Source organism: Grus americana, chromosome 1 (genome assembly GCF_028858705.1).
Source record: "Grus americana isolate bGruAme1 chromosome 1, bGruAme1.mat, whole genome shotgun sequence".
Classification (NCBI taxonomy): domain Eukaryota; kingdom Metazoa; phylum Chordata; class Aves; order Gruiformes; family Gruidae; genus Grus; species Grus americana.
In genome coordinates, this window is record NC_072852.1 from 173,134,628 (window position 1) to 173,145,841 (window position 11,214).

The 11,214-nt window shown below is 55.0% G+C and overlaps 1 protein-coding gene across 1 annotated transcript; it reads right to left on the reverse strand.

Annotated features, from left to right (window-relative positions):
- Positions 1-1,595: 1,595 nt before the first annotated feature.
- LOC129205384 (uncharacterized) lies at positions 1,596-10,994 on the reverse strand. Its single transcript, XM_054822856.1, has 13 exons — positions 10,808-10,994; positions 8,901-9,104; positions 8,187-8,314; positions 7,591-7,979; positions 7,210-7,354; positions 6,428-6,967; positions 6,002-6,163; positions 5,715-5,824; positions 5,400-5,595; positions 5,044-5,169; positions 4,702-4,757; positions 4,456-4,615; positions 1,596-4,103 (listed from the first exon to the last, which is right to left on the reverse strand). The coding sequence occupies exons 1-12, from the start codon at positions 10,992-10,994 to the stop codon at positions 4,495-4,497; spliced, it is 2,364 nt and encodes a 787-aa protein (XP_054678831.1). The 3' UTR covers positions 1,596-4,103; positions 4,456-4,494.
- Positions 10,995-11,214: the final 220 nt, after the last annotated feature.

The following is an 11,214-nucleotide window of genomic DNA, read 5'->3' on the forward strand; positions in this document are numbered from 1 at the left end:
GTTAGCTCCGGAAGAGGATGGACAAATTGTGGTGAATTGCATTGCTGAAAAATGCATTGCACAGACAGCTTTAGGCATGTAAAAACAGAGAGAGAAGTAAAACTGGCAGCGCCTCCGATTGGTTTAGGTTATACCAAAGGGCCTAGGGATATCAACTGCAAACCAGAGTTTCTCTTAGCTGCCTGTCTGGAATGGAATAGAAACCTTGTCTCAGATATGGGAGCTCAGAGTACAGCCTTTCTTTGCTCGATCTGAGCAGAAATTTGTATGAGACCTTGCAGGTGAGTGCCCAGCCCCGGCTGCTGAGCGTCTGCAATCTTACAGATCCACTTAAAAGGGTTGGAAGGACAAGTCAGCTGGTGTTTTTTTGGTGAAAACTCTAACCAGGGCCACTGTACCTCTGTGCAGAGCACAGGTCCTGCATGACCACAAGATGCTTTCCAGCCCAATGCAGATGGGGCAAGTCTAGTGTTAGGGAACTGCCTGGCAAAGGGCTGAAGTGCTGGAGCTCATCACGCAACACAGTACAGCACTGGAGCAGGTCCGGTCTCAGGAAAGAAAGAATCGGGCCGTATGTGCTCCTCTCTGCATGAGACCTCTATCAGGATGCAGAACCTATTACAATGGCAGGAAGGTCTCCCAAGTCACCGGAATGGATGGGGCAGGGGTAAGAAGGCTGAATGGACTTGCATAAGTGACACATAGCATCTTTGTTGATGTTGGCTTTGAGACTGTGAGCATCCATTTCCCAGATATCCCTCCTCTCTCAGCACATGGGGAGCAAATACAGATTTCAAGCCAGAAGAAAGAGCAGTGAGTCATGTTTACTAAGTATGTACTTATTTTTAGAAATAAAATCAGAATTGCACATTTCATGAGTGCATACATAGGCATATAGTTATTAGCATAATTCAGTCATCCCAGCACACTGTAACTGAGTGTGACCACCGAGAGGGCATCATGGTCATCTTTGGTGGTCCAGGTCATACATTCCTGTTTGCTCCAATAGGTAGAAAACTTGTAACTTACCAGTTTTTTTAATCTTTTCCAGTTGACCAAGAAAACCCCCAAAAACCCCCCACCCCCAACAAAAAACTCTCCTTTCCATAAATAGAAGCTCCTTGATGATCTCTAAATTATTCTCTTCCTGACAGAGTTTGTAGTATGGCAACATGGCCAAGAGGTTTGGGGCTTTGACACTAAACATGAAGAATGACGGAATAAAAGCATAGCAAGATAATAGAAATATTGACCAATGGCTTCTGTGATGAGCAAAAAAGCGGTGCTTTTCTTTCCCCAATCAGAAGTAGTAACATACTCAGTTCTTTCCTTGTCAAGAGCTTTTCTTGGATGCAGGTGTCCCCTTGGGTTTCCTGTGAGAAAAACCAAAGCTGCTGGGAGAAAGGCAAGGCTTCTACAAGTGCAGCCCTTGCATGACCTTGGTGTCTTCTTGGGCAGGTAAATATCAGAGAGAGGGAAGTGAAACACAGAGAAGGAGAGAGGAAGAAAGGGAAGGGAAGGGAAGGGAAGGGGAAGGGGAAGGCAAGGCAAGGCAAGGCAAAGGGACTCATCCAAATACTGAGACTGGCCAGGTATACATTTGACACTTTATTTCTGTAAAGAAATAGGCATCAATTTCAGAAAGAAGGACATAGGAAGAAGTGCTAGGAACTGCAGACAGTCCGTACAATGTATTCCAGCAAAGGCGAGGGGAATAGGCAGATGTCGGTCACTCAGCGTGATTACAACCCAATCACTCTGTCAGTACTCAGATTTGAGACAGCTTTGTTTGCAGATGGCTGGCATGCCTGCTATCATTTCCTATTGGCATTTAAATAATCCTCTATTTATAAAATGTCCCAATATACATTGGCACATCCGTGCTATGGAGAAGAGAAAGGGGCACAACTTTGTATTCTGATGTTTTATCAGAGACTCTACATCTGTATAAAGCACTAGCAAATAAACAGCTGCGTGTACAATAGCACCATCGACTCTGGTCCAAATGCTTGTGTGATGTGAGTGCACTTAGCATCCTTGATTTGCCTTCCTTGTGTGACCTAAGCTCCAGAGATGGCAGGTACAGTATCTGCCTGCCCATATTGGCCCTGCAGAGCAGCAACATCTGGAGCACATGTTGTGGTTAGTAACTCTGGACCAAATGCTGATCTGCAGTTCTCAATTAAGCACCGAGGCAGGTGAATGAATGGCAGGGACATGGTAAGAAAGATGCCCACAGTAAGGTCTTGACATCTGATGTTTCTCCTGTTTGAGTACCATAGGGAATTTTCCTTCTCAAAGGAGCTCGACCCCACTGGACATCAGACAGGGCTCAAGCATTAAACCAACAGAGGTTCTTTCAATATTTGGAGTTTTGGGAAAAGCTGGTTTCAAAACTCCAGCTATGACTGACAGAAAGGGGGGTGTTTGCCTCGGTTCAGAGAGAGCTGATCTGCTGGAAAAGAAATAAGAAAGGGATTTTTGATAGAGCTGCTCTGGAGTTATTAACCTCGTGAAAACTGCCAGCTAGTCACGTCTGAGCAAGAACTGTAAGAAAGGGTATTCTGCTGCACGCTGCAGACAAGAACTTGCACTGACCCAAGAGCAGCAATGGCTGCTCTCTTCTTGTACTGACCAAGTTGGTTCAGCATCTGTCTGGCAAGGATGAGTTGTTGTGAATAAAAATGCAGTGGAGTAATTCAATGCTCCTGTCTGCATTTTCTTTTAGAAATGATCTTCTCTTTACTTCCTGACCTTAACAGGTGGATAATATATGTAGCTGTATTCCAATGGCAAGCCAATACTTTTCTGGAGCTTATTTGCATTTTTTTAAAGGTGCAGTGCTTCGTTCCTGTATAAAAAAAAAGCAATGCAGCTCTGCTGGCATTATCCACCTTCTCGACACCCACTCAAGGAGTGTCAGGTAAGTTGTGTGACAAGCTACCCTTCTTCTTTTGCATTCATAATAATCTTGCTGTCATTTCTTTCCTAATCCATATATTCTCTCAGCAGAGTTTCTTTTCCATTTTGCAAACTGCTGGATGCAGATGGCAAGGTAGGGGAATAAGACTTTTGTCATTCTTTCTGGTTTTTTACTGCTATAGTTGAAAAATCACTCTAACATTAGTCTGATGAAATAAAATTCCTAGAAGCGTATGCTCAAAGAATGTGAAATGACTACTTTCTAAATTGCAAAAACACTAAAGCAGAACACTTATCAATGTACCTATATGGGCTTAAGGGGGGAAAGGGAGCTAAGACACTACATTTTCAGGTTAATACTAGAACATGTATCCAAAAAAGTATAAAGTATATACAAAAATTTGTTTCTAAAAGACATAGTAATAGAGGATTGCTGGAATCCCAGGTTATGGACTTATCAAGAGAGATGAACTACTGGGGAAAATGCCAGTTTTGGCCATCAGTGGGTATCACCTGGATGCACAGTTCCAGTGTATCTTAAGCAAATTAGGATCAGCTCCTTTTTGTATTTGTTGTAAGACTCAGCTCTGCACATGGCAAAAGTGCTTCACCCCATGGATCACTACTTTGCAACTGGTGGAGCACTTCAGCTTTTGGTGCAGTTCAGGGCTGCATGGCCCTGCAGTTCTCAAAGGCTTTATATGCCATCATTGTACCAATCCTCAATAAGTACATCCTAACACATAGCTGTACTACATCCTAACAGGTTTATGACATACCCTGGAGGGGTTTGTAGTATGGGACGTGCTGTCCAGCATAAACGCCGTCCCCCGTGTCCCTCCCTCCCAGACAACAGACACCGCCACCCACAACACCCTCCCTCGAATCTGAAGGTCACAGGCCAGCTCCCCACCGGGGGAGACGTGCCAGCCGGTGGGCATTTGTTGAGGGAGCTGATGAGGGAGCCAGCAAGGCCTCCTGCGCAGGCTGGGGGGGTCTGACGGCGGTGCGGGGCTCTCCGGCTGAGCGGAGCACGAGGGAAATCTGCCGGCCAGAGCAGAAGGGCATGGGTGCCTCTCTCCTCGCCTCCGCCGAGGGGGTGCTGGGGCTGCATCGTGCCCCTCCAAGCCCAGGCGTCGCAGCTCATCCGGGGAATCCAAGCAGCAAAACCACATCGGCACCTACAAGGACAGAGTCAGAAAGCGCTGATGGAACCAGGAAGGCAGGAACGGGCGTGACTTTGTCCCCCCTTCTTTGGGAAGTCCTCTGGCACGGCAAAGAGACCCCTTCCTGGCCGCAGCTAGTGTTGCTTTGGCCCCTTCTCCACATGGGCCATAGCCTCAGAGCAGGGCAAGTTGACAGAGATGTGCAGGGGCCCCTGGCCAGGCAGCGGGGCTCGGCAGGGAGCCCCCAGGGAGCCGTGATGTGCTCCTTGCCAAAACCCGAGCAGCAGCAGCAGCATCTCTGTGCACCATGGAAATATTTCCTTGACTCAGAGCATTTGAAAGAGGGATGGCAGGGTCTGCTACACACCTGGCCTCCTCGTTCTTCTCGCCCTGCTTGGATTTCGTCTCAGTCGCCCATCCCCGAGAGCTCCCTCTCCAGCCTTCTCCTCTTCCTGCCCGGGTGCCCGTCGCTCCCCTCTTCACAGGTCAGTTTTCGCTTTCTGTTTTCTTGTGAAGAGCCTGGCAAGCTTTCCATTCAATAGTATGGTTAGACAGGGAAAGCTGTGACAAACTTGAACCACTCCTGCTCTTAATCAAAGCGAGCTCATTTTACCTTCTCTCCCCAGAGGAGCTCTTCAGGTGTTGGCTTTCTGCAGCGACTGGAGGCACCTGCAGTGGGAATGTGGAAGTTACCAGCTGGCAAGGACCTACCTGCCCAGTTGCTCCCTTAGCTCTCAAAGGCAGATCCCTTGGGTGGGTTTGCTCAGCTCAGCCCAGACAGTTCTGGCGGGATCAGCGCGCAAAGCGCGACGGCCAGCCCGCACCAGCCTCACCCTGCGCTTTTGCAGGGCTGCAGGCTGGGGGATGACCTTGCTTGTCCCTGCAGCGGCGGCGGCAGTCCCACCTTCTGAGGGGGGAGGCTTTTGTTGTCACGTTGCCTGTGGCCCTGACGTACCTCTGCTGTCTCTGCTTCCAGCCCTGGTGCCGGCGACTCCTCGGCCGATGTGCCGGCAAGCCCGGCCACCTCCTCCCCAAAGAGGTCCCCGTGGTGCTCAATGAGGAACTCCACCAGCCCTGTCACCTGCACACAGCAAACCAGTGGTTTGCACCTGGGTGGCTGAAAAGGGGTCAAACAGGAGCCTTTCCTGATCCCGACCCTCGCTTCTGCGCAGAAAGCTGCAGCTGTGGGGATGCTCTTCCCAGCAGCTCCCCCACCAGCGTTTGCGGAAGAGAGGAGGCAGCCAGGCACCTCTGAACACCAAAGCTGGGCTGGGCCCGCAAGGCTGGCGCCAGCTGCTAAACACGGCGTACCTGCCCCGTCACCTGCACCAGGGCGTCCAGGGGCAGCGTCTGCTCCTCGGGTGGGCTGAGCAGGTTCGGCCCCACGCAGATGGCCAGGTTGCCGGCAGTCATCCTGCTGCTGGCCGCGTTTCTGCTGATCCTTTGCAGCAGGGACAGCAAGCTCTTGAGGAGCAGGAGGTTGGCCTGGGGCAACTTGCCGGCCACCCTGAGGCAGCAGGAAGGCAACGTGAAGAAAGCAGACCTTGTCATCACCGCTCTCCGGGGCTGATCTCACCCAAGCCCAGCCCAGGGAAGGCTCCCTGGCCACGCCTGGTCTCCACTTACTCCCTGAGTGCTGCCAGCTTCTCCTGCCTGCTGGTCTTCTGCAGGGCGCTCATCCACTCCTCGTACAGCTCTGCCCCGAGGAGCTTAGAGGGGATCTTCCGCAGGAAGTCCTGCAACGCCAAGGGCTCCGGGTGAGGCTTGGAGCGCTGCCGCCGCGAGCACAGGCAGCATCCCCGGCACTCGGGCTCCCGAGCAGGCGGCTGGCTTTTGGCTCCTGCTCTCGCAGGTGCCCATCAGCAGCATCCCCAGAGCCGGGAGCTGCCGGGCTCCAGGTCAGCAGGGTTCACCTTCAGGAGGACGGCCAGCACGTGCGCAGGCTGGCTTTCAAGGTGGACCTCTGCTCCGCTGTCGAGGGCCTCCCTCAGCTCCCGGGAGACGTGCTCCTTGACCGCCAGCCGGAAAATCCCCTCCGTGGATGGCCCGTGCTCGGCCAAGAGAGCCAGCAGGTCCTGCGGGAGGGGACAGAGGAGGGCAGTGGCCGGGCTGGAGACAGGCCCTGGGCCAGGTGACCCACCCTCCCTCCCTCCGGGGCAGGAGCCAGTGTGGCCGGCTCTGCTTTCCCCGGGGCGGGACAGAGGGGTGGCTGGAGGTGGGGGACCCCCGCGGGGAGGAGCCGGCTTTGTCCCCGAGCCCCAGCCGGGCTTCCTCTGCCGGGGACAGCGCCTGTCCGCAGGAGCCAGCGGGATGGGCACCCCCTGGCCAGGCTTGCTTACCTGGATGGGCTGGGGCAGCGTGCCGTCCTGGCTGCAGAGAGCTGCCAGGGGCTGGCCGAAGAGAGCCCCCCTGCCGCCAGAGCCCGACTGCCCGGCTGCCTCTGCAGCGGCCGAGCTGCCTCGCCGCCGTGCGAAGGGCCAGGGCAGCCCCCTCCTCCTCCTGCGGGTCCCGCCTGCTGCCAAGGACAAGAGAGCAAAGAGCCGTGGAGGAGGAGAAGCGCCGGGCGAGCGCTCCCGGGGCCTCTGGGCGCTGTCCCCCCGCCGCTGAAAGCAAGGCAGAGGCAGAGGCAGAGGGGCGCCGTTTGGGAGCGAGGGGCCCCGGGGCTCAGCTCTGTCCCGCCGCAGAGCGATGGGGACGGCCGTGCCCTGCGGGAAGGGCAGCAGCAGCGCCAGTGCAGCAGGAGTGGCCGCCGGGCAGAGGAGGGGAGAAGGGCCGTCCTGCCCCCGTCTTCTGCATCCGCACTCACCAGCCGAGGGGCCAAGGCCACGTTCGCTGCTGCCGCCGGAGGGGACGGGAGGTGGCCGCTGCTCTGCACCAGCCTGCAAGAAAGGCGCTGCGCTCAGCGAGCGGCCCCGCAGCAGAAAGGGCCTCCCCGGCGAGCTGCCTCGGCCCCTGGCCCTGCGTGAGAGGTGGGGACGGCCGAGCTGGCACCCCGAGCCGTGCGATCCGCGCGATCCGCACCTGTGCCTGGCCCTGGACCAGCCTCTGCAGGCTGCTGGCGTGCAGCGTCGTGGCCTGGGCAAGGGGAAAAGAGAGCAGAAGGTGAGAAGCAGCCATGCACCTGATGCTGGGCTGGAGCAGCCTCGGGGCTGGGCAGAGCGGAGGCAGGAGGGACACTCACGGCATTGCGGCCGCTCAGCTCCTGCAGCAGGAGCTTGATGGAGGGCAGCTGGGTCACCCGGGCTCCTTCCACTCCTTCTGGTGGCCTGTGCCAGGGGAAGGGGGAGAGAAAGAGCCCTGTGAGAGAGACCCCAGCGGCCTTTACCCTCTCCTGCCAGCCCGGGGAGCACTTGCAAGTTGCCCCGAAGCAGCTGGGGGTGGCAACTCTCCCCAGCTCGGGAGCGGTGTTTCCGCGTGGTGGGGCTATGCCTGGAGCATCCCCCCACCCCCGTGATGTGAGCACGCCCCCCCCCCCGAGGCTGCACTGCCAGGCAGGGCTTACCCAAGGAGCGCGCTGAGCCAGAGCTCCTTCAGTGCCCGGGAGCTGCGGCAAGAGAGAGAGGAGAAACAGCCTGAGTGCCCGCTGCTGCCCAGGCTGCGGGCAGAGGCGGGCGCCGGCACAGCCCTGCCCCGTGGGGACAGCTGCAGAGGCAGGACGAAGGCCCGTGGGGCAGGACAGAGGCGCTGCCCAGCCCTGGCGCGGGACGTGGCAGCCAGACTCACGGGAAAGTGACGGTGCAGAAGCCGCAGGGCCAGACGAGGACGAGGGAGTTGGTGTGCCGGCCCTCCTCCTCCTCCTGGGCGGCATCCCCGGCTGCCCCCTTCCTGCTGCTCAGCACCTGCAGCTGGCCCAGGGCCAGGCAGAGCTGCGGGCGCGGGGCGCTGCCCCGTCTGCAGAGAGAGAGGAGCGGCAGGGAGTGACCTGGAGGTGGCCCAGCCCGGTGGCTCCCCTCCAGCGTCCGCCTGCCACGGGCATGGCCATGGGTGCGTGCGGCGGCAGCAGGGCGCCGGGGGCCTGGGGCTGCTGCTTGGGTGTCCCTGCCCTGGGGCCAGGGCCAGGGCTTGGGAAGCAAGGCAGCCGGGGTCTGCGAGTCTTACTTGGGCTTGGCGATGACCAAGGCGTCGCCGAAGAGGAGGAGGTCCCTCTTCCTCGTCGCACGGCCCTGGCTCAGCCGCACGCGCTGGCGGAGCAGCGGCTGGGGTGATGCTGGGACAGGCGTGCACTGCTGCACGGGGTCAGGGTCGTCCCTGCAGAGCAGACGGCGTCGGGCATGAGAAAGGCGGCTGCTGCGGGGCCCGGCTGTGCCGGCGTGTCCCCGAGCCGCGGGGGGAGCCTACCTGGGGCCGCGGCAGCAGTTCACCTGGCCCATCCCGCCGAGGCCAGGAGAGGTCTCGCCTGGGACACGCTGGTGGGGCTCAGGGCAGTGCCCAGCTGGCCCGAGCGAGGACACCAAGGGGGTCGCTGTGCCAATCGGTGCTGTCGGGCAAGAGCTTCGCTGTCACCAGTGCCGCTCCGTGCACCGTCCCTGCAGGCACTGGGGCCGTTGCCGGGCCAGCGTTGGGACAACACAGCTTGGCATTATGACCCCAACGGTCGCACTGGGGGTTGTTGGGTGGGGGAGGGGCCCTGGGGGGCTCTCCCCAGGACGTCCGTGTCTCTCGTACCGGGGAGCCCAGAGCTGGGCACAGCGCTGCAGGCTTGACCTCACCGGCGCTGAGCAGAGGGGAAGGGTCACCTCCCTCCAGCTGCTGGCCATGCTTTGCCCAGCGCAGCCCAGGGCACCGCTCGTGGTCGCCTTTGGGCAAGAGCACCTTGCTGGCTCCTGGTCGACTTGGTGTCCACCAGGACCCCCAGGGCCTTTTCTGCCACGCTGCTTTCCAACACCTTTGCCAAGCTGCTTTGGTCATGAGTAGGTTTCCACAGAACTCCATTTTTGCCTTTCTTCCTTAACTCCTCATTTGTCTCACTAACTTTATTCTTCACATAATGTCTGGGTAAAAGGACGTACTGGGTGGCTGAAAAGGGAGATCGAGGAGCGCTCCCACAGTAATTTGATGTGGGTATATGTAGGAGAAAGCATTGTTTGAGTATGACCACAGCTTTTGCAAGTGATCAAGGGTGGCTGCTGAGAGTGCAAAAGCCGACGAGCCCTCTTGTATAGGACACCAGTGAGAGTCAAGCTCCGTTCTTTGCACACCAGGTACTTTTTGGGGTAGTGGCTGCCTGTCCAAGTGACTTTGGACTTTTGGAAGTTCTGCTGCTGTCTTGACACTGCAGAGAAACCAAAGCACGCGCCAAAGAGCAGCCAGAGGTATTTCCAGCTTCTCAGGAGACCTTCCGGCTGAGGTGGGAAGGGCTGCTCTTTGCCCTCTTAAGAGCTTCACAAGCCAACACGTGTGCTGACATTTGTCCTGCCTCCAGCCACAGCAGCGACCGATGGGTTCTGCGGCTTGAGGAGCTCCCCGTGACATCGCTGCTTACGGTGACCTGAGACAGAGAAGCGCTATTTAACAGCAATTAAAGCTGCCTTGAGAAAATGGTTTCTCGTGCTGCCTGGCAGTTTATTTTGAAGCCTTTCTGGAGGATAGCTGGGGTGGGTCTTTGACAAATCATTGCTGTCGTAGAGGGAGTGGTTTTTTCTTTGGCAAAGCTTCCCGATTATTGGAATATGCAAGTTCCACCAGATGACTGGTGGTAAATATGTTTCCCTCTTAGGAATAAAAAAGAGCAAATCAAAGACTTGATGCTGTTGATGCTCCTGATATGGTCTGGCTATGTCAATTTATCATTAAAGTTTCAAAATCACATTAAATAAAAGTAATTTCTCTAAAGAAAAGCAGTGATGTTTATCATGTCTGGACAAAGTAATTTATGATTTTTTTTCTTTTTTAGTTTGAAGATTATTTGTTCTGTTTCAAAGTGTAATGAATTTCACTATGGAAACAGTAAAATGCAATAGAATAGCCATGCCTATGTCTTACACAGTCTTGCAACATGAGACTCCAGTTCAGGGTAGCTTCATCTTAGGCTTGCATTCGCCTACGTGTAGGCAATGTGTGCAGACATGCTTCTTCTGAAGCCTGGATTTAAAAGCCGCTTTAGCGTCCATGGAATTTAGGCCTGAGCATACACAACGTTTCTTTTGTGAAGAGTCAATTTCCAAGACTTCCTCGAAAAGTATACGCTTATAAAGTACTAAGGTATGCAAGGGTATAAGAATGAATAATACAAACGTGTGCCAGAGCTGCAAAGCTGAGCATGGCCTGCACTGACCTGGAAACCAGGCATGTTTTTCTAGCAGGTGTTACTTCTCGCCTGTTCCTGTTGAAAATGTTGCTACCAGGAGAAGGAGAAATTGATAATACTACTTTCCTAATGGCTCCTTTTTCTCTTAGAAAAGCAGGCAGTAGCAGAGCATGAAATAGCACCTGGAGCAAATATGCTGCCCTGGGCAGTGGTGGTAAGTGGAGAGACGGGGTATTTCTTGCAGAATCCTAGAATGGTTTGGCTTGGAAGGGACCTTTAAAGATCATCTAGTCCGGCCCCTCTGCTGTGGGCAGCGACAGCTTTCACTAAATCGGGTTGCTCAAAGCCCCATCCAGCCTTCATCTGGAACACTTCCAAGGATGGGGCATGTCTTTCTTGTACTGGGGACCCCAAGGCTGGACGCAGTACTCCAGGATATGGTTGGCTTTCTGGGCTGCAAGTGTTCACTGACGGCTCATGTCCAATTTTTCATGCACCAGTATTCCCAAGTCCTTCTCCACAGGGCTGCTCTCAACTCCTTCATCCTCCAGCTTGCTGAGTCCATCCCTGGGCTGCCCCAACCCAGGTGCAGGACCTTGAATTGGTGCCAGTATGGAGTCTTGAGGGACACTGCTCATTACTGGTTTCCACTTGGACATTGAGCCATTGACTGTTACAGAGGCTTACACTTTTTCTTAGCAGGCACAAAGCATACTTTTGGTTTTAATTTTCATTCATATGGAAGAAAAATCATTAGTGTAATAGGATGCCATGCTGTTTATTAGATGTAAGTAAATTAACACCTATACAGAAAGGATCTTTTCCTCATCACAAACAATGCTAAAAGGATGAGGAACTCTGCAAAGAAAGGTAAATAAG

Bases quoted from the DNA above. Each gene is read 5' to 3' on its own strand.
- LOC129205384 (XM_054822856.1), bottom strand. From the start codon at position 10,994: ATGTCCAAGTGGAAACCAGTAATGAGCAGTGTCCCTCAAGACTCCATA. The intron at 9,105-10,807 runs GTCAGTGAACAC...CTCCCTTTTCAG, and splicing joins TGAAAAATTGGACATGAGCC to CCACCCAGTACGTCCTTTTA. The intron at 5,596-5,714 runs GTAAGTGGAGAC...CTGCTGCCTCAG, and splicing joins AAGCTGGCAGCACTCAGGGA to GGTGGCCGGCAAGTTGCCCC.